General features: G+C 41.0%; 1 protein-coding gene across 1 annotated transcript; it reads left to right on the top strand.

Moving 5' to 3' along the window:
• The first annotated feature begins 225 nt into the window (after nucleotides 1–225).
• atp2a2b (ATPase sarcoplasmic/endoplasmic reticulum Ca2+ transporting 2b) lies at nucleotides 226–26,274 on the top strand. Its single transcript, XM_080046825.1, has 23 exons — nucleotides 226–856; nucleotides 1,138–1,155; nucleotides 1,257–1,339; nucleotides 3,237–3,341; nucleotides 5,048–5,186; nucleotides 11,377–11,457; nucleotides 13,335–13,420; nucleotides 13,949–14,104; nucleotides 15,407–15,548; nucleotides 15,832–15,998; nucleotides 18,862–18,950; nucleotides 19,156–19,258; nucleotides 19,379–19,510; nucleotides 19,657–19,776; nucleotides 19,977–20,195; nucleotides 21,360–21,483; nucleotides 21,692–21,903; nucleotides 22,013–22,233; nucleotides 22,363–22,565; nucleotides 22,841–22,926; nucleotides 23,048–23,181; nucleotides 23,408–23,525; nucleotides 23,961–26,274. Exons 1-23 carry the CDS (start codon nucleotides 739–741, stop codon nucleotides 24,231–24,233), a joined length of 3,129 nt encoding a protein of 1,042 aa, XP_079902951.1. The 5' UTR covers nucleotides 226–738; the 3' UTR covers nucleotides 24,234–26,274.

Here is a 26,274-nt window from a genome sequence, read left to right as displayed (position 1 = left end):
GTTTTTCCAACCCGGAAGAGCGCGAAAAACACTTCCGGTAGGACAGATCGGGTAGGTCGGACAGATCGGGTAGTGACACACACCACAAGAAAAAGGAGAGAGAGAGAGAGGGTAGGACTTCCGGTGTCTCCGACCAATGAGCTGATTCCACATGCGGACACCAAACACCGCATTCGATGCACGCGAGAGCTGCAGCGGATAAACGCGATTTGTGCCGATCAGACTCTAGTGATTCCGCAACACACAGCAGGATCACCGTACGAAAGGAGCCGGACTGCTGCTGCGACATATCCACATATTTGAATCATCTATTTTGATAGATTTACCCTGGAATTAAAAGAAGAAGAGGGTATTAAAACCTCAAAATTGAGGTTGCTGTGTTCTCGTGAAATATTTTCGTTCATGGCCTCGCAGTGAAACTAGCGGACTAGACAGCCGGCGATTTCAAGCGGAGCCTGAAGGAACCAAGCATTTAGCTAGCTGTAGCCTGCTAGCTCTCCGTTAGCTCGAGAGCCGCTAACTCATCCACGGCCGTCTGGCACCTGCACGCCGCACTGCTCTGTGTTACAGCTCAGTAACCGGTTAACACTAAACGACGCTTGGTCAAGCTCTTTTCTCTTATAGTATTTTCCTGTTTTGAGCGCCAGCGGGTGACACTAACGGAGGAGAGAACCGTGACAGGTTGAGGTCGGGACCGCCACGGCGAAACGAGCGACGGACTCCGAGTGGCCGTTCGCCATGGACAACGCACACACAAAGACCGTTGAGGAAGTTTACAGCTTTTTTAACGTGAATGAAAGCACGGGTCTGAGTTCAGAGCTAGTGAAGAAACAGAGGGAACGATATGGATCAAACGGTAAGGAGCTGGCTAACACCAGTTAGTTGAATATTAAGTAGCGGTGTACGCTCTCCCGGAGCTCTCGGTTTATAACGGTTGACACGCAGTACATAAAGCACGTTCGTTGACGTCACGAGCTATGTGTTGAAATACTGAAAAGCATCACTTCTCCATTAGAAAACAACACATCGTCGTCCATTAATGTTATTTTGTGTTAATGATTGTATATCAAGAATTGACAAATACCTAACTCTGTGTCCATCTCTTTTTGTCTGCGGTCTGAATGGGATGATCTACAGAATTACCAGCTGAGGAGGGTGAGTGGACCAATGCGTATAAAAGCAAGGATTTCTTAATCTTTTAATTTAAGGGAATAATTGGCATTAATTCTCTTTTCAATTAAACTCCTGTTTTCCAGGTAAATCCCTCTGGTCACTAGTGGTTGAACAGTTTGAAGATTTGCTTGTGAGGATCCTTTTACTTGCGGCCTGCATATCCTTTGTAAGTATACTCATTTGTTTTCTTATATGTACAGGTGGTCGGTTCAGTTCAACAAATGGAGCAGATAGAGCTGTCTAAGTAAAATGATTTAAATTGTTCATGTTTGACTGTTACTGTGCAGTGCACATGGGTCTGGTGAAATGCTGTACTTCCATAACTATGTTATCAAGATTAGTGGTGGTAAAAGTGTGTGGGCCGGTTGTGATACTGGTTGTAGGGGGGGAGGTTCAGCGCTGAACACAAGATAAAGTTGAGTAGAGATTGCAATTTTAGTGCTAGAGGAGCTGTGAACGAGTGATTCATGCTGAGATTTTAAATACAAAAAGCCTGCTTCAAAACAGAATATTTAGTGTTGGGTAAATTAAAATGTTTGGCATTCTGCCATTTTAACGTTGCAGCGGTCTTCTCCATCACCATCCTTCTTTTCAAGTCAGTGTTAACTTCAGTGTGTGTGTGTTTTTGTGTGTGCATTTGTTTTGGTGCAGCGCAGCACTGTCATCCTACAAAGTGTGTGTGTGTATATGGTCCTACTCCTTTTCGGAGTCAGTACAGGTCACAGGTTTGAAATAACCCTGCTCAAATTGCCGAAGAAAGGCGCTCAGAATCTGCTGGCTGACACAACCCATATAACCTTGTTTTCCCCGCATGACTCTGTATTAACATATTATTGGATGATTATGGGGCACTTAGTTGGATTGAGCGGTGTGCTTTGTGTTTGGCTGTTAAAGACTTAAAGTTAAAGACACCTGTGCAGTCCACATATCTCTCTAATGCTTGAGTTATGACTAAAACTCTTAACATTACTTTTGTGTCTAATATTGATGCTATTGTGAATACAATATGACAGTTCCATTAATGTCAGACATAGCTTGTGATGCTTGTGTTCTTGTCACCAGTGAGGTGAAGAGTAGTTTATGTGTGACACAGTGTTGGGTGAAGTATCCTGTCACCCTGCTACTACTGGCATTGGCTGTCAGCCTACTGGCTTGAGAATTTCATCAATCACCAAAGCACTGCGATGACAGCCAGCTATGGTTGCAAAGCTTATAAATCACCAGCTGTAGTATGCAGCTTGCTTTCAATCACACAAGCACATCGGGACACATTCACATTTATTTTTTGATTAAATTAAGACTACGGTAATATAAAACCATTTATTATACTATTTATTCAGTTGCCCAGAAACTGAAAGGTGTAACATTATTTCATACACATCGAAGAATTTAATTTGATGTTTGATTGGCCGTGCTTAAATAGGTTGGAGTACAAGAAAGGGGACCATTGGCATTGCATTTGACACACTTTACTCCTGGCACAGATTTTAAAAGAGGAGAAAGTGGTTACTACACTCTCAGTCTCTCTGACATGACTTTCTTACACACTTGGCCCAGTTTCTGCAATACTTGCAGATGCTAATTATAATGACATATTAAATGATTGAGATACTTCAAATCATTGTGGCTAATCTATAAAACTCAAAGTTGGATGCTGACACTACTTTGCTTACTAGCAAGTTGCCTGAAAAATACAATGGAATTAAATAAAAATAATCTATTCACGTTTATTGCAAAGAAGATCTTCACATGTAAAGAATATGCTTTGGTATTAAGATGCATAACAGTAAGTGAAAACATTCTTAAGTAGTTCTTGAATACATTTGATTTGATATCAGTTAATTGCCAAGAACCTAGATACCTAGAAAACTACCAGCCCACTGGAATCAGAGCCACTCCACTGGTCATCTAGCAAGCAGGATTATTTATTATTCTGTAGTGTTTATTTGGGGCCGCAGCCATTGTTCTCCCGTCAGAACTTGATCTCAGTATCTCACACTTCAGTTTTAATTGCTATTTATGCTTCTTTTGATTATTGTTTTCTCTTTGTCTTTTGTGTGTAGGTACTGGCCTGGTTTGAGGATGGAGAAGAGACGATTACAGCATTTGTGGAGCCTTTTGTTATCCTACTTATTCTCATAGCAAATGCCATCGTTGGAGTCTGGCAGGTAAATTTAAAAATACTACCTTATGGGTTATTATTGCATTTGTGTCTGTGAAATATAACATTTTCCATTTAGGCCAAGGGTAAAGCCCTCAGGATAAATACACGCCAATCTCATTAAGTTCTCCTTGTCTGTGTCACACTGAAAAAAACTGGCCTGTTCCACTTGTTCCTCTCACTGGATATGTGTTGGCCCTCATTAGTTAACCTTCCCCTTCAGGAAAACTTTAGCTCTTACCCTTTATCTGAGCAGGACAACATAGAGTTCTCAAGAATCTGTCAAACAAAAACAGTGGTTTTTAAGGGTGCTTGTGAGGAGGTATTTTTATGCCTTTGTGTTTGTTTGTGCTCACTTAGCCACTGTCATTTCCTTTTGAGAAGCAGTATTGATTTGTCAACATACACCTTAATTATAGGCAGGAAGCAAAGGCACCAACAGTCGTGGATGGAGGAACTTGTCTGGACACAGTCACTAAACTAATTATCTTTTTATTTTATTTTTACCAGCACCCTTTCTGATAAAAATCAGAATGGCCCAGAAAACGGCGTGTTACCCTGGATTCAGTCATAATAGATAGACCTCTAATAGGTCAATGCGCCCACATTTTTTAGAGCAGATTTAATTGATATGGGATTTCCAATGTGGCACATCCTAACAATAAGTTATTATGTAACATGCCTACTTTAGATGTTTTTTGATGGTGTTGGGTTATTTTTCCATTTATTAAGAAATAATACAACAAACAATAGTTGAGATTTCATCCCTTCGATTTTTTCACTGCTTGTTTTACCCAAACATTAGCTATTTTGTTTTAAGAAAGACCTTAAAATACTGTGCACTGAAAAATACTTGTAGCAGCCTAGGCTCTGTAAACTGATATGTAAACAAAGGTGGACAGCCGTGACAAGCCAAATACCCGTCGTTTACATAGCCTTCCGAGGCTGTGCATCAACACAGCGCACACAGTATGGACAGGTAGCAGATTGTGAGGAGATAGTGATTTTGACAACAAGTATTCTCCAGAATAATTTCTCTCACCCTTTTGATAGAACAAAAGTGTCTTTCTCCTTGAACAAGTGTCTCCTGGGATAAATGTCAATAAAGTAATTGGAAGAACAATCCCTATGATTGTCAATCACAGCGCATTATTCTTGGTTAAAGACGACACCTGGTAGGTTAGGCGGGTCTCCTCTGGATTGTTTTGTAAATTAATTTGAAGGTCCTGCTGAGCCAAGCGATCAGTCAGACATGGTGAAGTCAGCGCTAAGAGAAAGTGCAAGTGAAGAAGGATTAAGAAGGAACTGAGGAGGCAAAAAGGGATCATTTTGAGAAACCGAATTAAAAATGCCATTATAGTCTTAATGTTATGACACTTCCAAATATTTTTGGAGGTCCCCCTACGGTCTATTTTATCATCTGATAAGAAATCATGGCAAAAGCTTTCCTTCCATTTTTCCTAACCTTTTACAAAATGTCTCAGTGTTTACAACTGAGACACAGTCATGTGCACTTAGTTTATTTGGTATTTGTCCTTGTTTATGTTAAGATTAGTCTCCCATAAGTGCATTTTGAATAACAATGTTCTAGATGAAACAACATACCGAGGAAGTTGCTTTGCCTCCATTTTATTTTTCCATTCTGTTCCTGTGTGAATGCTTGGTGTGGCGTGAAATGCACTTGTTTTCATTTTTTCCATTTCTGTTGTTCAGGAGCGAAACGCAGAAAATGCCATTGAAGCGCTCAAGGAGTACGAGCCAGAGATGGGCAAGGTATACCGCCAGGACAGGAAGAGTGTCCAGAGAATCAAGGCCAGGGACATTGTGCCTGGGGACATCGTGGAGGTGGCAGGTAAGATTTCAAGTATTAAGCTTTGTTTATGGATGATGCAGTGTCCCCGCAGGAGCATGTGCCAACACTGACAACATTTTTAGTTAAAGGTGGAGTCAGCCATTCTGATTACCACAGGCGAACAGTCAAATGACCTAAAATGTATGGAGAGACAGACTAGGAAACTGGGGAAAGGAGGAGGAGGAGGTATTTTGTTTAAGGTATTGAAGAACGTGAGCGATTGTTTGTCAAAGCCAAAAGAGGGATAGGCTCTGGCTCAAGGCATGCACTCAGACAAGAAGCAATATAATAATTTAATCTTTCATTTTCTTGCTTACTTGTAATGACAAAAGAAAGGCAGGTGAACAGCAAAATGAATTAGAGAAGTCTGGCATTCAAAAGATACTCCATAAAAAGAAAATTTACAGCTTTCATGGATCACTGCCTAGAATCTGTCTTTTGCAATTAATTCTTGATCTTTTTATGGAAAAAGCCCTCGGGGTCAAGCAATGAATAGGTTGCAAACCACAAATAATCCACTGATTAGAAAATGATTGCTCTTGGATTACGCTTGGCCAAGTTTTCACATGAAAGCAACGTTGTTTAATTTGATAAGTCACTGATGTGCAGCTCGTTTGTGTGCTACCAGTGTTAAAAAAAAAAAAAAAAAGTTTGTCATTCCATAGCTGTAATTTAACAAACTGAGAAGTTTGGTGACTGCAAGAGATGGACGGATAACATTGCTCATCAATTCTTTAAACATCATAAACAGTGTTATGAGGTGCACTTTACAGCTTAAAACACAGGCACACACACAGCTGATCCCTCATCCTGTTCATCCCCCTTGACAATTTCAGTATAATGGCAGTGTCAAGTAAGTAGAGAAGTTATGCAACACAAGAGCAGAGGTCCAATCTGTTCCTCAACATCTTTTTTTGGCTAACCTCAACTTGGCTAGAGCCACGCGTGTTTATACATTTTGCGTCACGGTTCCTCTTCTCTCTCGTTTTCTGTTTTCTTACTGGTCAGTCTTTCTCGGTGGGAATCTTTTCTGTTTTGTATCATCCTTGTATTCTATGTTATTTATACAACTTCCTGTAAAAGGCTTATTTGTCTTTGTCCCAACGCAAAGGATAGGGGAGTTTAGATCAAAGAAAAGATTCATTAGTGTCTGTTTATACTCTTGTAAGAACCTAAAAGAGTGGATTTACTCAGTGCCTTTTAGAGTCAACACTCTGTGGGAGAAATGTGTCTTTTTAATGATCACAGCTTAAATTCTCATACTGACTCAGTTTTAATAACATGAGTGCATAATCGATTTGTTAATCTTGGATAAAGTTCTCTCTTGTATAATCACTTGAGTCATCAATTAGGTCAAAACCAAAATCAGCGCTTATATAACTGCCTAGCATGGCATCAAAGTGACTGTAGCTCTGCACTGCAGCTGCAGTTACAGTTAGGGGATTGGCTGTATTATGAAATATATCAAATAAAATTAAATCTGACCAGCCTCAAACAAATAAAAGAATGAATAACAGAATTAAGCCATTACAAAACAACAGATAGAAGTTTATGAGAAATTTGACAATTTGATTACTGAAAGTATGTTGGACCTATTCTGGTTTGGTCTCCTTCAGTTTTCAAAACATCACTGTCCGTATTATGTCTTCACAATATTGTAGTTAACACATGACTAAGCATTTACTGTAGCATTGTATTTTATAGCATCATCATTGATGTACAAAGTAATATATGAATGCCTTTTGAATCGATTACTGCAAGCGTTTTCAGCTTAAGGAAAGGCAAAATAAGGAGTATTTTATCTGTTCATCAAAAACACTCTCAAAGAGTACATGATCATATACGTCAGTTTCCTTATTTAAGATGGGGGTTTTAATCAGAATCAATTGAATACGATTTGATGATCAAGAAGAACCCTACTGGCCTGATCCTGATACATGCTTTAGCTTTACAGTTTGTGTTGTGATCATGAGGCCACTATACTAGCTGCTTCATTTTGATATATTCGCTTTCATATAAATCTTAGAACCTGCCAACTTTAATGTGTTAGTGGGCCATATGTTGAATCAAATAAGGCGGTCTGCATGTTTCATACACACAGTACAGCAATGTGATTTACTGTCTACAGCAGCAAGATGTTTGCATACATATGGGCCAAAATCAGTCTCCTGAGGTCACACAAGTACCGAGGCTAGAGTTGATTAACAGTTTCACAGTATGGATTTAGCTGTGGGAAGGAAACTAACTAGTCGACCAGCGAGTTGCAGCACGGGGGTCCATGATGTATGAGTTTAATGCCAGGCTGCAACGTGTCTTGTTCAACCAGACATATAGTTTATAACCTTTCAAGTTTTAGATCTAAAGCCGCCATCATTTTGACATCACAAGCTCGGTTCCTCCCGTGACGTCACAGCAATTATCATTAAGTGGTTAGTGGAACTCTGTGTGCTGAGTGAGTGAATTACTATGGTTATCTCTGTTGCTCTGTGTTGATATTTAATGGCCGTTTTTAAGTTCTTTGTTTGGATAAACTGTGAAAGGTAATGCCCACTCTTCTTCTCTCGGTCTCTCGCAAAACACACACTCTTTATAAACTGCTGTCTCTACTATTCAGAGGATATCCACCTGCTTGTCTTACAGGCTTGAATAGAATAACCTCTGTTACAGGTTTTTTTTTCTCAATGTGTGCCTACTTTTCACAAATAAGTGTTGTGTGCCTACTTTTCACAAATAAGTGTTTTGGCTAAGTTGTGCAAATTGTTTTGTTGCAGAATGAATTGCATATTATTGATTACAGTTGTCTTTTTAGGCAGATCAATTGTCATACCTGACCACATCAAATGGATGTTTGCTCTCTCGACTATTGCAATGTTTCATTAAGAAGCCTAAGAGAGTCTGCTTGGTTTATTTACTGCCGGCATTTCTTTGCTTTTTTTCTTGTGTATTTTTTTTACCTTGCCATTCCTTATTAGTCAAGAGGCTCTCAAGTCTTTTGCCAACCCTTGAAAGCAGCTACATCCTGTGCATAGGGAATAAAATGTCCTTTCTATCTCTGATTCATTCTCGCTGGCCTTGTGGAACTCTGATCTGTGTTACATGTTAAACTGATCGCCTTTGTTTTCTCTGGATTCATCCAAACCCTAAGGGCAGTGTTAATGTTGTGCTGCCCTTTGGAGGGGGGTGGGGGGGTAGGACCCTAAGACAGGATGTCACGTTTTGAAACATTACAGATTTCGATTCGATAAAAAAATGTGTCCTCCAGATGGCCACATGGCTACATTTCCTCCCATGTGTTTTAAGTGTAGGATAGTCTGTCTTTGGTCATTACCCTAACAGTTTGTTTCGGCCCATCCTCTGCTGACTTTCTATTCCACTTGTAGTCCATGCTCTTTGCTTTTATCCTCAGCCTCTCACATGTTCAAGATATTGCTCCATAATTGAAACACAGAGATGATATAGAATGCATTGTCATGTGTGTTTGTGTATGTTAACTTAATTTTCCATTCATACGAATAGTGGATAATTCCCTTGTGGGAAGAGCTCATGAAAGGTCTCTAAAGGCTGCAGGCCTACGTGATAGCACAACACAGGGGGCTTCAGTTACTAGGAGAGAAAATACACAACCGCCTAAGGCTACAAAGATTCTCTAGACCCCCTATTATGAATAGTTGGGTGCTGTTTAAACTACACTTTCACTTAAATCCAAAGGATGTGTTATAATTGTCTTTCGTAAAGTTACCTAAGAATCACTGGAAGAGTTGAGGCTTATATGATCCTTCACATTGGATAGGGGTTTCAACCATTTTGTATAAGGGAGAAAGGTGGGGATACAGCTCCTGAAAAGGGTATGAAACCGACTTGGGTCTTTTATAAGCTGATGGGGTAGCATCTCTGGTGGTTGCAGACTGACATTTGTTCTCTCTAGGGAACAGATAACACAAGAATACTTTGTTCACATGGGAGAAAGAAAGGTCCCTATCCCGTAGGCTGTCCACTCTTTCCCAGAAAAACAAGAGCTAGAAATAAATACTATATGATATGATGTAAGACGAAGCAAAGATAATGACACGCATCAGTTGAAACGGCTGCCATTTATCATGTCACTGCAGCAAACCTCTATAGATAATTGCAAAATAAGAGCATTGATTGATTGTGCCAAATGACTTGTACCAACGTTACTAATGTAAGTAGTTTCAGACAGCTGATTGTTATTGACCAATGCGCAAGTTGTCTCTATTGCTTTGTTATTCCCAGGAGAACGTGTTTTTTTTCTGAATGAATGCAATGCACTGTTGGTAATTAAGATTACAAACATACCCTTGTTATTGATAGGGGTTTAATTTAAAAGGCCTAAACAATGAATAGGTCTTATAATGCCTTCTTCCTACCCAACTATTGTCTTTACCTGGGAAAGTGGGCTATTCCACTTGCTATGACCTTATTCCCAGTATTCATCAGTGGTCGGTCGGTAGATTTCTCTATTAATTCAAGATAGGTTTTCTATTTAGGGACTTCTTGTAGGAACCTTCCTACGGGGGTTTGAGTCTTAAGTATTTCCAGTGACTGCAGTGCCCCTCCTCCTCCTTCACTATCTGTCACTTACGATGGATCTAGTTTGAAGGCAGGTAGGTGAAGTGCTTTGACAGCCTCTAGTTAAGTGGAGGACCAAATTTGGTAGTGCAGCTTGTACAGTCCTCAAGAATGATCACTCACCATGAACTATGCATTTACACTAATAGACACATGTTACAGTGTATGTCTTATTGGTATAGCGTAAGCAATATGTGATGTGTTTGGTTTATCGGTTACTTATATTAGTACTCAAGTAGCGTTTCCTCGCCACAACCACAGTATTAGTGTTTTAAATCAATCCAAAACTCATGAGAATGGTGGGAATGAATGGACGGTCTGACTCTGCCTGGAAGGATGCCTTGCACTGTTTCTATATTGAACCCGTATGATTCTCCTTGGTTAAAGCAGACGTTTTTATCATTCCCCCCCTCCCTCCCCCAAATCTAGCGGCACAGTTTGCAACTGATCAAAATAGTTTTCCCATTTTTGGCCGTGTGTTTTACAGGACTCATCTGACCCCTCTTCCCATTCTCTCCTCCCGTCCTTCCCCCTCTCTTCCTCTCTACTCAGAAGGGCAGCGCAGAGGCCCAAGGGTTGGTTTATAAGTCTGTCACCACTGTCCACAGAGGGATCTCTTAAGAGCCTCTGGGTCATTGCTTTATATTGCTTTTACCTTCATCCTCCCCAAGCTGTGCGACGTCTTACTGGAAGCTGAAAGGAATATTTGGCACATACTGTTACTGTAACAGAAGAGTGATTCATGGGGAAGATATTAGTTAAAAGACGTCATAGACTCCCTATCAAAACATATTGTCTATAGTTTGGGATTCTTCCTCATGGATCTGACCTTACAAGAGACAAAATATTGTATGTTTGCATTTCAGGTCCAATCCCTTAGACATGGTTTGTAATAGTACGTTTAAGGGAAAATATCACTTTTTACTATTGACTATTTGGTCTTCAATGAAACCATAAAATGTAAAGGTTCATTATCAGCACTGTTCCAAGTCCGACCCAAACTCTGTGTGAAATTATACAAAGCAGTCGAACTGTTGGATACCCTTTTTAAGCAAAGCTAATAAATGTCCGTGACTTTAATGGGAACCCACGCACTTTCTAGAGAGGAAGCTCTTGTTTGGAATTTGGTGTATATTTACATTTTACACTCGTTTTACTGGGGAACGCTAAGGGCATGTGTTAGTGGAAAGAATGAGCAGCAATCTATTTGTGTCCTGCAGTGGGAGATGAGGGGAACATTAATAATCTTTTGAAAGCATGACACTCTCGCAGCCTCTGTCGTACAAATACATTGATTTTGATTATTTTACTACAGCCTAAGACCACAGGTTGGGATAACACTCAAGTGGATTGTAATTCAAAGTGTCCTTGTGTGGTAATTTGGTTTGTTTACCTAACATTTTCCATGATAAAATCTTCTCATTTTAGACATGCCTTTACTTGTAAAGTATTTCAATGAATGTTATTTAATACTACTTATCTGCTTTAATCTCTTGTGTTGTACAAAGCATCCATCCAGAGACAGTACCATTGTGTGTACCATCAGTAGATTGTTAAGAGGTGCTCAAGTGTATCCTATGCTTCTCGTTTCTGTCCACAGTTGGTGATAAAGTTCCCGCAGATATCAGGCTGACCTCTATCAAGTCGACCACACTGAGGGTTGACCAATCAATTCTTACAGGTAAAACCATTTCTTAACTGTTCCACCCTTTTGTCTGTGACTTTTTTGTCACTGCGTCCTCACACTGGAATTAACAATTCTAATGGATTCAATATATCTATATCAAACCCGCTCAACTGACATGCTCATGTTATATGTCCCCTATGCCCAGTCTGAGCTTGGTAAAACCGCTTTTAGCCATAGTGCCCCTGACTCCTGGAACAGCCTACAACATACAATTAAAATAAATACACTCATAATAACTGTTAACCAATTTAAAATTATTATTTTGAATCAGCCCCTCTACACTTGTAACTGCTTTAATTAGGCTATTGTCTCTTTCATTCAATTGATCTGAATGTTTTAAATTGTTGTTGTGTGTGTGTGTGTGTGTGTGTGTGTGTGTGTGTGTGTGTGTGTGTGTGTGTGTAAACTTGTTATGTATTCTCATTGTATATTGTGTATCTGTACAAACTCGACGTCATTGTAAAAGAGGGTCACCCCTCAATTGATCTTTCGAGGTTAAATAAAGGAAAATGAAATGAAATGAAATATACAGTATATATCTAACATATAAAGGTATAATGTTTAACTAGGGCTGTCAGTTAAACGCTTTATTAACGGCGTTAACTTGTGGGCTGTTTGCACTGAATTGGAAATTATGATATTTAAGAAAAAAATACACAGAATTACAAGGGTGTAGAGATTGTGTGTGATAAGAGCATTAAAATGAGAAAAAATAATGGTACAAAAAGAAATCCAGGGACATTTAGAATAGATAAAAGTATGTGATTACTTGAGAGTTAACTATGACATTAATGCGATTAATCGCGATTAAATATTTGAATCGTTTGACAGCACTAGTTTTCACTTAAGATAACGTCTTGGCCTGCTTCTGCAACCCACTCACTACTTTAAGTCAACCCAGACACAGAATAAGAAAAATCAATCTTGTCCTCGTTTCGACAAAAATGCCCCTCTTTACACCCTGATTTCATGGCTGGAGGAAAGGAAACGTCAATGGATGGAACTGTGAATAGTAGGAGTGTGAATCTTCACTGGTCTCAAGAGTCCCTTCGATCACACTTCTTTAATCAACGTTTTGAGTGCAAAAAGATTCTCGATGCATCTGCAAAGTGTTCTAGAGAAGCATCCTTTGAACAGCAGTTGATTTGGGCGCGTGATGGCAGTATTTTATCAGACCCCCCCTCAGACAGTGACAGGAGAAATGTCTGCTTTCCAAATACGGGGTGCGTCTTTCAGCGTTTGCTGCCTGCGTAATTTCTACCTACTTTACACTTACATATAGTCTAAAAACCAAATAGTCTATGATAGTACGTTAGTTTATTGTTTTGCTCTCAATTATGCCATGTCTGCTTCGACGCAAAATCTACAACGTCGAGAAAATTCCAAACCTCTAGTTGATTAAGAATTGGAAAGTGATCTAAATGGAAAACATTACATGGGTAATATATTGAAGGATGTATATTGCAACAGAGAAGAGCTTTATTTGAATTAAGTCCTTAAGTCTCTTGTCTTGCTTTGCTGCCTTAATTGGTAGCAAATTCCACGGGATATTTTACTGTTTCAGCTATTTTCTTTTCTCTTCTCTTCTCCCTTCCCCATTCATGGCCATGCTGCTCCCTGCCTTACTCTGAGCAGAGCAGTGGAGGCACTGCACGGTTGATTAAACCCACACACAGGGTGCAACCGCAAATCGGATACGGGCAGTGGCAGTGTTGTATTTGATAATTGTCAGACCTTGCTCAGTCACCTGCAAAGCCTTTTTTCACACCCATCTGCCCAAAGTGTCAACAGAACATCACAACCAAAACTCTCTCACGGACTCTTCCTCATATCTTCATATCTGTTGTTTCTTCTTCTTCTTCTTCCTACAGGAGAGTCTGTGTCTGTGATCAAACACACTGACCCGGTGCCTGACCCTCGCGCTGTCAACCAAGACAAGAAGAACATGCTCTTTTCTGTGAGTGACTCACAAGTCCAACCATTTTAGTCCGTCCACTATTATTCTACACTTCTATGCGTTTGGAAGTATAGGACTATTTCCCCCCCCTCCCCATCAGATTACACCTATAAAGGCAACACTTTTATTGTTAGTTTTTCCCACAAACCCTGTTCTCATCCATTTTTTCTACCTGAGTGACAGAACCTTTAGAAAAGCACTTATCCATTTCTAGCTTTGCCTTTTCTGTCTGCTCCATCTAAGAGAACATCTAATAACATGTGTGCATGTGTGAACAGCTTCGTCTAGGTTTCCATTCCGTTCATCTACAAAACAAATTGTCCTATTTGCTTTCATGACAGCTTCGGCTTCTGACTGTCGGCTTGTGTTAGGAAAGTGATGCGTTGATTCTCGCTGCGTGTCGACACTTGTAGCATGTGCTGCATCTCAACACCTCTGTGTCTTTGTGACACATGCTCATGCTGTTAAACTAGTTTGGCCCCTATGCCCACGAGCATAATGTGTAATGTGGTTCCTTCTCCTCCGCAGGGCACCAACATTGCAGCTGGTAAGGCTGTGGGTGTGGTGGTGGCAACAGCTGGCGACACTGAGATTGGCAAAATCCGAGACGAGATGGCTGCAACGGAGCAGGAGCGCACACCACTGCAACAAAAGCTGGATGAGTTCGGACAGCAACTATCAAAGGTGTTTTGCTAAGTTCCATTATTCTATCAAACTGCTTTTTTAAATTTATAAAAAATGTTTTTAACTTTCGGCGGTTCTGAAGAACGCTTGTTGTCAAAATCCCTTTTTGTTAAGATCAGCAAATATCTCCACACAAAACGCTACCTGTACCTACTTTGTGTGTGCCAAAAAAAATCTGGAGTTTATACACAGCCTAGGCCAGGGCTATTCAATTAGTTTTGAATGGGGGCCGGTTGGTGGAAATGATCCAAAATGAGGTGCCAGAAAAAAATGCCTAAAATTGATGAGCATCACATCAATAGCTACATATACTGTAAAACACTACAACGACATAGGAGTGCATATATTGTCTTTATTTTATCAAATAGAGTTCACCAGCTTATCAAAAAAAAAATCCCTATTTGATTAACATAGGTTGCCTGTTGTTTAAGTGTTTAACAATCTTATCAGTTCAGGAAAACACAATAGGTTAACTCTTCAACAGTTTATCAAAAAACATATAAATAAATGTAGGCTACTCTAAGTGCAACACCTTACAGTGGTCCCCCCCAAAAATGTGTTTGTCAAGGGGTCACTGTCCAGGGTCATGGGAGGCACGGCGCAGGGCGCCGCGGCAAAAATTTTGGCTGTATTTTGCTCAAAGATGCCAATGCACAGTACAGAAATAAACAACTGCTTATTTCAATACAAAAAAACTACAGACACTGACTTTACAGTTGTGCAATTTTGTTTGCTATGTGAAGGTACACATTTTGTGCAAACATGCAAAGTTCTACTGGTGCAATATTATGCAGACACACTAAATACAAATAATGGACCATACACTTACACTGCGGTACAATCGCGCCCGCAAAGCTGCATACACAGAGCAGCTGATAGAGAAAAGCTTGAAGACACATGTGCACATTTATTTACTGCAGATCGCGGCCTTTCGTGCAGTTATGACCATGCAAAAGCACACATCACACGTGCTAGTACATTGATTGTGCACCACTTAAAAAAAAAAAAAAAAAAAAAAAAAAATTGTTTTGGTTCGGTCGGTAGTCAAGGCGGGGGCCAGTAAATATTCCTTCGCGGGCCGCACCTGGCCCGCGGGCCGCCTATTGAATAGCCCTGGCCTAGGCTCTGCAAACAGGAATGTAAACAAAGGGGGATTTCTTCTTCTTCAGGGAATCGTGAGGAGATATTCACTGATTTTGACAAAAAGCATTCTCCAGAATTGCGGCCCCCACCTTTTTAAATAGTTAGTGTTCCTATTGATATGATATATTTGAATTCTAACTTGATATTGTATTGTTCAAGGTTATTACACTGATCTGCATTGCTGTGTGGCTCATCAACATTGGACATTTCAATGATCCTGTCCACGGAGGCTCCTGGGTCCGAGGGGCTGTCTACTATTTCAAGATTGCCGTGGCTCTGGCGGTCGCTGCTATCCCCGAGGGTGAGAATGAAAGCTTCACACATGCAGCCATGACCTTGACACCATTGTTGCTCTTGCAGGTTCCAGTTCTGTACTGTTATATGGACAGCTGAGCAGTTTCACATCCTACTTAATGGGCTGTTTTTAATACTTAATGGTACATTGACAAAGGGTATTATTTTCACCACTTGGGCAAATAAATCCATATAAATGGCTCCCTCTCTTTCCTTAACAACTTATCTCCTCTCCCGTATGTCTTTATCCCCCTCTTTCCCTCTGCGCTTCTGTTGCTATCTCTCTCCAGGTCTCCCTGCTGTCATCACTACCTGCCTGGCATTGGGGACACGGCGCATGGCCAAGAAGAACGCCATTGTCCGCAGCTTGCCCTCCGTGGAGACCCTTGGCTGCACATCTGTCATCTGCTCTGACAAGACCGGCACGTTGACCACCAATCAGATGTCTGTGTGCAGGGTAAGAAAAGGATATGAATACCTCCACGTCGATATACAGAGGAGAATTGCATTTTGCATTGAAATGGTTGTGAAGGGGCCAACCTAGCCTGCAAGCTGTGTCAATTATAGTCAGAAAATCTACCATTCGACTAATATGTTAAACAATAATTCACACCTTCAGCAAGGTGCAAATTTCAATAAAATAGAGAATGTTGAAGATCATCTCTAATTACAAGGAGTGCCCCCCCACCCCTTTTGAAGCTCAGTCCTCTTTGCTGCAGACCCGGTTAGAATCCCACCTGTGGTCATTCCCCTCTATACCCCATTTCATCTCTGTCTCTCTGCACTATCAATAAAAGCCATCTGTTGCTTTTGAAAGCAGTCATTTTAAAGTCGGCTCATTAACCCTCACCACTCAGCCGAGAACATCTAAAATGATGTTGACGTTGTGAGCTAATCTAACAACCATTAACGCTGGTTTCATAGTGACCATTTGGTAATCAGCGTAACTATGTGAATAGTTGTACATGTCAAGAGTGGAAAGCGCCTGGCTACAAAACAGTTCAAATGTTATAAGCAGTAGAAATGTTAGGTGTCAAATGATCAATTATCAGATCAAAAGTATTAACCATCAATGATTGCCACCACACTTGTGCAGAAACCTCTTTGGCTGCCATTGACCTTGGATTCATGACGTGTAAATGGTACAGATCCCTGACAATGCTCTCAAAATGACTCTATGCTAAGGAATACTGGCTAGAATACCTCTCAACTATGTACAATAAATGAGCACTGAGGGATAGGACATGTTCAGTATGTATCAATGGATGAGTTGACTGAAAGTTCATTTGTGGATTGGGGAAGTGAGTGACAGTGTTCTTTTTGGACCTTTTTAGAATAGGATCGTATAAGGGAAAGTGAGTGAATGAAGTGATGGGTCACTCGGTTAATTAATTGAAATGGACCCTAACCAAATCTTAAGGTACCAACTATGAGTACAATACATGGTGTCAGCACCACTTGTCACAGTGGTATGTCTGTCTATATTCTCTTCAGTGCAACAGCACAGTCAGCGTTAACACGGTCTGCTAGTGCATAGCGAAATGGTCATTTCAAACGAGAACTTTTTCAAGCGCCAACTTTTCACTGGGCAATAAAGCAACCCTGACAGCCTTTTGCTGACAGTAGGGATATATGCAGCAGTAAGCAATGCTCACGTTTGAATGGCCAATAACGTATAAAAAATAGTTTTGTTGTGCACAGGCGTTTTATTTCCCCATCATTTTTCAGCGTTAATAACTATAGGCCATAATGCCATAATGAACTTTCATCTACTTAATATTCACTGTCTGTTTTAGTCTCAGTGTGTCTGATTTCTCCTTTAATGTTGCTTTCCAGCTCATGTGTTTCCCTTCCGTCTTCTTCATTTTGTGTCATCACATTTCTCCCTCCTTCGCTGTCCCTCCATCTTTCTCAGTGCGCTCCTTAGCCCCTCGTCTTGTTGGTTTTCGGTCTCTTTGTTCCCTCCTCCTTCTACTCTCCTCCCCCTTCATGTACAGGCAGCATGCTGATCAGTATGCAGTAGTTAGTCACTTGCAGCAGAACCAGCCGTAGAGTTGCATAACTGACCTTGTGTTGAAAGATTCTCTCTCTCTCTCTCTCGTCTATCTCATCCCTTGCTCATTCTGCCCAATTTACAAAACACAATTTATTTATTTATTTTTGACGGGGACAATGCACAACTCCTTAGCGGTAGCAGAGTTGTCAAATAGGGAAGCCTAATACTGTCATATAAAAACAATAACACAACATTTACAACACAATGTGACTTTAAGTTTTGCGGACTCATTTTGGTTACCATAGGATGCATTTCCTGGATATTTGATGAGGATTTTCTTGCATCGCATCAGCGGCAAACCACCCCCTTTTACAGCAGGGTTCTGCCAAAATGTGTTGACCTTTGAGACTTAATCTTTCTCCTAAATTTAATTCCTACTTTGTCTAGGACAGCCACTGACATAACAGCTTTGTGTGGCCTTGCTGGTGCCCGAGGGAGTGCAGCCATTATGCTAGCTCATCATTTTATTCTGATTATATCTATTTCCATCCATGTATGTCTATCTGACCCCTCTTAATTGTTATCAAATGAGGTGCTTTACAAGTGAGGAGAATGTAATATGTATGGCTGAACGCATAGCCTTGATAGCTATGCTTGTGTTTTGTTTGTATCTGCTTCTATTTCCTCTGATTTAGCTTATATTCAGATCGGAGAATAGAATATTTATATAAATATATTGTGGTGGAAAATTTCTGTTTTCAAAGTCAAGTCTCACAGCAGAGTGTTGTATAATCACAATTGCAAGTAGACACACTCAACCATCAACACAATCCCAGGATGAAAGAGCCAATCTCCTCCCTTGCGCTTTCAATTGAAAGCTGCTCGATAAGCCTTATACTATGACAAGTGTCCTTACCCGAGGGTTCGGATACTCAAGGTCAAAACATTTCCGCCTTAAAGTGATTCACTTTTCTCTACAGAACAGTGTATATATGTAGTTTCAATGCATACAGGGGAATTCTGTGTCTGCCTTTTTGTAAGATGACATTTATGGACCATTCCCCACCAAAGTGCTCAGTGTCTGCTTTGGTTCAAAATGTCCTTATTATTGTCAGTTCCATGTTCAAGAGGACTAACAATTGGTCACCTTTTGGATGGTAGTCTGCTGCCACCTGCTGGACAGTGTCAGTGTCCCTTTTAGTCATTTACACAGAATAGCATACACATCTTAAAATATGTTGTGAAACTAACCTTTCCACATAGTCAACATATGTTTTGTGTGAATACTAGGTAATCTATTGTCTGTGATGTTTGTGTCTCCTAGATGTTTATCCTCGATCAGGCAGAGGGGGAGCACTGTTCATTAAAAGAATTCACTATTACCGGCTCCACATATGCCCCAGATGGACAAGTGTGAGTATTAAGTCTTGTATGCCTTATGTCATATGAGGTGGAAATGATGTGTCTATAACAAAAAAAAATCACACTACCTTCCAAAATCATTTGAAAATGTATTAATGCTTTGATGTATCCCATCATATACCAACCCCATTGTGTCCCATGAAATCAGCAGATTGGCTCACTTGCTTCTCCCCCCCTCTACATCTGTTTTGTTTAGGTTCCATGATGGCAAAACAGTCAAATGTTCCCAGTATGATGGCTTGGTGGAGCTGGCCTCTATCTGTGCTCTCTGTAATGATTCCTCATTGGACTTTAATGAGGTTGGTAGTGAAATTGACTTTTTAACTGGCACATATGTGTGACATTTTCTGATGGAAGACTGACAATATGTTTGTTTATTAATATTTTTTCTCTGTGTGTGTGTGTGTGTGTGTGTCCAGACCAAGGGTGTGTTTGAGAAGGTTGGTGAGGCCACAGAGACGGCGCTCACATGCTTGGTGGAGAAGATGAACGTGTTTGATACAGATGTTAAAGGCCTGTCCAAGATTGAGAGAGCCAACGCCTGCAATTCTGTGCGTAACCTTCAGTTCTCTAAAGTCAATTGGTTGCAATTCATAAGTGTTTTTGCATTTTTGAATCCTTTTTATTTAAACAAGATCAAATGAAACTAGTAAATACAGACCAACAAACTGATTTGTATTTTTATCGTATCGTTTAGGTGATCAAGCAACTGATGAAGAAAGAGTTTACTTTGGAATTTTCCAGAGACAGGAAATCCATGTCTGTGTACTGCACCGCTAATAAGGCCCGTTCCTCTGTTGGCAAGATGTTTGTTAAGGTAAGAAGGATGCACATTACATGACATGACATGACATTGCATGTGTCACTCGTTGTCGTTAACCAGGTTTTTTTTACTTGAAATATATGCATGCTATTTAAATAAATGTTTTTCAGACATTTTGATTTGTTCAGATAAGTTTCTCTTAGATGTTTTGACATGTTCTTTGCTTCCTCCTTCATTTCTGTACCTGCTCATAGGGTGCACCCGAGGGAGTGATTGACAGGTGCACACACATCCGTGTAGGCAGCAACAAGGTGCCATTGACCGCCGGCATCAAGGAAAAAATAATGTCTGTGATCAGGGAATATGGAACCGGTAGGGACACCCTGCGCTGTCTGGCTCTGGCCACCCGAGACAGCACAATGGTCAGAGCAGACATGAAGCTGGAGGACTGCACCCGCTTTGTCGACTACGAGGTGAGAGTTGGAATATGGTTGCTGGGATCTCTCAAAGCTATTGTTACACTTTTAGTTTAAGGGTGTATTCACACATGCCGTGTTCGGTTGAAACGAACTCAGGTGCACTTCCGCCTTCGGTGCGCATCTTTCAGGCAGGTGTAAATACAGCAATCGCACTCGGGGGCGGACCAAACAAGCGCTCCGAGACCCAGCTGAAGAGGTAGTCTCGGTGCGTTTCCAAACGCACTCTGCTGCAGTTCATTTGTGGTGTGAATTTGTCCGGACTCGATCCGACCCAAAAGCAGGAAGCACTGTGCCTTTTCTTTTTTAATAAATTGCCGTCAGCTTCACAATATGGGAAAGTGTTGTTGTCGCCATTGTTAGGACGATAGGTTGTGGTTTGACCGGGAGCCCAGAACAATATATTACATTTGATCGAGAGGACGCGTAAAAATGCTGAATGTGTTCAGCGATCAGATGAAGGAGAGGGGAGCATCTCCTGCACAGTGCCAACAGGTTCACGCTGCGCTAGAAGTGTGTGTTTTTATTTTGCTTCCCATGTACGGGACCGTCAATACTATCCCCGTGTCAGTTTGGAGCTGAACTGCGCCGAACTCACACCCAGTTGATGCACAGCTTAATCAGCTGAGTGTCGGCATGAGCCTATTCTTCTCACGAGCTGCACGTCCAGCAGCAAAAATACAGTAAAAATTATGTTTCACATCGTAGACTACAAGCCACATAACGTGGCATTGACATAGGGCTACATATTATAACCATATGAAACAACAATAATTAGATTTTTTTCTTCTTTATTTATAGGCTAGATGTAGGCCTTTTTATTATTTTAACCCCATATTATATCAATGATATATTTCGCAGTTTTTACTTCGTTCTTCCTGCTTCTCCACCCCAGAATGTCTGTCCAATATATGAATGACCTCAGATCACGTGTGGTTTTGCTTCGTAATGCTGGTTCACTTACAAAAGGGGCTATATGAAGGTGGACCAAACAAAACAAATCTTAACTCTATTTGGTCTGGACCAAAGCAAGTGAACTAGCGGACTTTCCCTGTGTGAATACACCCTAAGATCCTTTCCAGGTGTGACATTATCTGTCATTGGTTATAAGGGGAAATGAGCAAGATATATATATTTATTTTTTATTTTATTATCATCCAGACTGATCTGACATTTGTCGGCTGTGTGGGAATGCTGGATCCTCCCAGGGCCGAGGTGGCAGCCGCTATTAGACTGTGCCGTCTTGCAGGCATCCGAGTAATTATGATCACCGGAGACAACAAAGGTACGTACAGAGCCACATTGCCTAGTAAAGTGAAACTTGACAAGAGATCTTTCAAAGTTTAGCAAACTTGAATGACAATATCTTTTCATTTGGATTGATAAATATGCTGACTATCATACAACTATCTCCCCAAATTACATTGAAGGATTTTGTGAATTTGGATTGGCAGGGGCTTTAAAGTGTAAATGTGCTCTCATTTGGATCTTAGGAACGGCAGTGGCTATCTGCAGAAGAATCGGTATCTTTGGAGAGAACGATGATGTCTCCAGCATGGCGTACACCGGCCGAGAGTTTGACGATCTGTCACCTGCTGTCCAAAGAGAAGCTGTGATCAAGGCCCGCTGCTTCGCCCGTGTCGAGCCTTCGCATAAATCCAAGATTATTGAGTTTCTGCAGTCCCATGATGAGATTACAGCTATGGTAAGAAAAGTGGAAAGTTTATTATACTCTGAAAAATACTGAAATGCGTTTTTCCAAAAGATTAAGGTTTCCCTTTATCAATTTGTATCCTGGTCTTTCTGGTTTTCAGACTGGTGATGGAGTCAATGACGCTCCTGCTCTAAAGAAGGCTGAGATTGGTATTGCCATGGGCTCCGGCACAGCTGTGGCCAAGTCCGCCTCCGAGATGGTGCTGGCTGACGACAACTTCTCCACCATTGTAGCTGCAGTCGAGGAAGGCCGAGCCATTTATAACAACATGAAGCAGTTCATCCGATACCTCATCTCATCAAATGTGGGCGAAGTTGTCTGGTAAGGGTTTATACAAAGACACAACTCGTCTCAACTAAATCCCACTAAAGCACACACGCTCATGCTTCAAAGTCACACCATTTCTTTAAATATTTCACAATCCTAAATGTGCTTCTTGTGTGTGTGTAGCATCTTCCTGACTGCTGCCCTGGGATTCCCTGAAGCCCTTATCCCCGTTCAGCTGCTCTGGGTCAACCTGGTGACCGATGGTTTGCCTGCCACCGCTTTAGGCTTCAACCCACCAGACCTGGACATCATGACCAAACCACCACGAAACGCCCGCGAGCCCCTCATCTCTGGATGGCTCTTCTTCAGATACCTAGCCATTGGATGTAAGTTGCTGCTGCACATGACATTTAAAAAAAAAAAGTGTTTCCATACTTCACTGTGTGGATTATGACTGCTGTTGCTCTTTTGTGGCCTTTTACTTCTTGTTGAAAATTTAGGGAAACATCATAACCCAAGCACGGCTGGTTTTATGTCCCAGCCGTGCAATCATAGCAGTGCAAAAGCAGCAGTTTGCCTTCATCTAGGATTTAAATGACCAATCATGTGTGCATCATCATCTGCTTTTATGATTAAGCTCTTTTATGGTTTGTCTCACCAGGTTATGTGGGTGCTGCTACTGTTGGTGCTGCTGCCTGGTGGTTTGTTGCTGCTGAGGACGGTCCAAGAGTCACCTGGTACCAGCTGGTATGAAATACAACCCAAAACAACCACTACTACGCTTAAGAAATCACACTTTAACATGCAAACCTTCATTGAATTGGCTATTGGCTTTGATATATTTTTTTCCTCTTTCCTCTTCTTATAGAGCCACTTCCTGCAGTGTGCTCCGGAGAATCCAGACTTTGCCGGTCTGGACTGTAAGGTGTTTGAGTCCCCCTACCCCATGACCATGGCCCTGTCTGTGCTGGTCACCATCGAGATGTGCAATGCCCTCAACAGGTTGGTTTTGGAAAAGCATTTGTCCCAGTGGTCGAATTGGCCTGTCCATCTTTGTTAGTTGGCCGGATACATTTTCACTGTTATTTACAGCTGTTGTTTTACTAGTACATCTCAGTTTCTCTATTTCAACATCCTGCTCTTATCTCCACCCACAGTACCTCAGTCAGTCAGTGGGTGTTTTTATTTATTTGTATAACAAACCTCTCCATTTGTCTTTGTCGCTCAGTGTGTCAGAGAACCAGTCCCTGCTGAGGATGCCTCCCTGGGAGAACGTGTGGCTGCTGGGAGCCATCTGCCTCTCCATGTCCCTCCACTTCCTCATCCTCTATGTGGAGCCTCTTCCAGTGAGAGACTTGTCTTTTAAGTTTGACATAGAGTGTGATACTGTGAAATGGGCGGCACACAGAATGATAGTGTTGTTATGAGAAAATATTTATTGTGCCGTTATTATACCTTTTGCTGTACGTCCAGGTTTTTTTCCTAGCAATAGTATCAACAACTGAAAAATGTATTGGGTGCTTCTTGGAATTTTTCTGAGCTCCTGTGTCTGGTGAATACACCAGTTTGTAAACGCTGCCATACTGAGAAATACACCAAGAGGTTTGTGGAGCTGATGGCCTTAATCAACTTTGTGTCAACTCGTTTTGGGGGGGGGGGATAAATGAATGTTGGGTCATTTATATGAAAAAGTTACTCACTATAGCTTTAAAGCTTGAACATATACCACTGTGGACTGAACCACAGGCTTTGACTTTCTCTCTCGTGTGCTTCTTTTGCAGATCATCTTCCAGATCACTCCTCTGAACCTGATCCAATGGCTGATGGTGCTGAAGCTGTCTCTACCCGTCATTCTGCTGGACGAGTTCCTCAAGTTCGCCGCCAGGAACTACCTGGAGTCGGGTAAAGAGCTGGAGAAGCCGGCGGGCTCCAAAGGCTGCTCCCTGCCTGCATGCATGGAGGGAATCTCCTGGTCCTTTGTGGCCATTTCCCTCCCGTTATGTCTCTGGATCTACAGCATCGACACTAACATGGGCGACATGTTCTGGTCCTGACTGACTTGAGCACAACCTCAAACCTTTTTTTCCATTCCATTCCATCCCCTCCTCCCCTCCCCTCCCCCATCCGTCACCACCATCACTTCCCTCTTTCCTCTCCCTTTCTCCACCTACTGTGCATAGCCTAGCGTGTGTGCGTGTTTGTAGAGATAGCGTGTGTACTTGTGCGTGCCTACCGTGAGTGTGTATGAGAAGGACCAAGTTTAACACAAAAAAAACAACAACAAAAAAAAGCATAGATAATATAAAATGTTAACTTTGAGAAGTCACCTGGTTTGGAGTGGAGTGGAGTGGGATTGGATTTGATTATTGGTGAGGCTTTAAATGTGGTTGTTAGAAGACCATCACTCTAGTAGCTGTGGACTTTGTTGCTGGTTTGAAAGAATATACTGTTGCCAGGTTATTTTATTTTTTTCCGTTATTTCTTTATTATTGTCAATATTGCCTATTTAAGGTTTATATTTGAAACGATTCTGAGAATATAATTTGTCTCATGTCACTACAATAACTACAGAGAATTGTTTTAATTAGAGCCCCTATTCATGAAAAGAAAATCAATACTTCAGAAATCCATTGATCTGTGCAGATTTTTTTTTCTTGTGGCTTTGTGCGTTTTTCTTTTTGACCAGCGTGACTTAGATATGCAGCCTTGATTTATTTTCTAATGTTTACCATTGTGTCTTCAGTATAAAGTCAAAACTCTTTCAGAGAGGACACGCTCCGGGTGTGGCAGACGAGGACGGGAAAGGTTTGGGAGTGAACGTTTGAATGCTCGGCTTTAACAAAAAGAGGGAAAGGAAAAGAAAAAAAATCCTGAAAAACAAAAGCCGCACGTCCTGTGACCAAGCATGAACTGTATGTGGTTTCTCATTTCTAATTTAATTGTGTATGTCCCCCTCCCCTCAATGTACGAGTATAAATTAACTTCATGAATTTTTTTATTTTTACTAGACTGATTTGAAAATAAGCCAGTTTTTCTGCACCGGGCAGAGCACAGCTACCTCAATATGAAAAAAAGATTTTGTTTATTTTGCTCATCTCTAGATGCATTTCCTAAACGGTCTTGCTTTAAGCGTAACATCTGAGGTGTGCCACTATTTGCTTGTGCAGAAAACGAACAAAAATTCCCTTCCCTCTAGCATTTTTAAAGGATATATTTTGTTCGTATTGATATTTTGACGTTCATTAACTTTATTTGTGTTTTTGCTTTTGGAGATGGAACTGAGTGGGGATGCTGTATGTTGATTACCGTCTCCGTGGCGTTTGATTCAAAGGATAGTAACTTTCAAATCTTAAAGGAAAAATACTAAAACAGAAAGTACTCCAAATGAACTTGGATTGCAAATTCCATAATGTTTGTTTTTTACTCCAAGGGAGAAAAAAAAATACACCCATAAACCCTTTGAATCAAAATGTTTTCTGTCTTTATTTAATACGACTGAGGCCAATGGTTTTCATTCTTTATATCCAGTGTTTTCTGTATGTGCGTATGATACTTGAATACAAATAATTTTGAACATATGAATGCTTCAGTTTCCCTGGCGTAACATGATGGACAGGAGATGCTGACCACGGAGAAACAGATTTTGTGTGTAAATATGTGACTTACAGGCTTTAATATGGCGAGGTCTTAGTTTGTCCTGGGCTCACCATACTTTGTGTTTATTGTACACATGTTGGATCAGAGCCTATATACAGCCAACTACTGCACTAAACCACCTAAGCATTTTGTATGAAAACAACCTTCTTCAAGCATGATTTGGGGTCAAAGCCTGGTTTGTTCGCACTGTGTGTTTGTGTTCCACTTAACTGTTTGCTTCTCCTTCCTCAATGCCTTCCATTGGCTCCCCTGTCACTAGAGTGAGTATCCATTTTCTTATTCACCCCACACTCTTCTAAACACCAGTTCATTACAGTAGAATCTATTAAAACGGAGGAAAAGATTTGAGTGATTTCCACCTTTTTTTTAAAATGTATCCCTTTGAGAAATCTTTTACTCCAAGGAAAGACTTGCAGAGCCTGCAGTTAGTTTACAAAA

The sequence above is a fragment of the Ammodytes marinus genome (genome assembly GCF_949987685.1).
Source record: "Ammodytes marinus genome assembly, chromosome: 18".
Classification (NCBI taxonomy): Eukaryota; Metazoa; Chordata; class Actinopteri; order Uranoscopiformes; family Ammodytidae; genus Ammodytes; species Ammodytes marinus.
Note: the sequence above shows the minus strand (reverse complement) of the source record. Positions and strands in the feature narration are given on the sequence as shown.

Bases quoted from the DNA above. Each gene is read 5' to 3' on its own strand.
- atp2a2b (XM_080046825.1), top strand. From the start codon at position 739: ATGGACAACGCACACACAAAGACCGTTGAGGAAGTTTACAGCTTTTTT. The intron at 18,951-19,155 runs GTGAGTATTAAG...TGTTTTGTTTAG, and splicing joins TATGCCCCAGATGGACAAGT to GTTCCATGATGGCAAAACAG. The intron at 21,484-21,691 runs GTACGTACAGAG...TTTGGATCTTAG, and splicing joins GATCACCGGAGACAACAAAG to GAACGGCAGTGGCTATCTGC.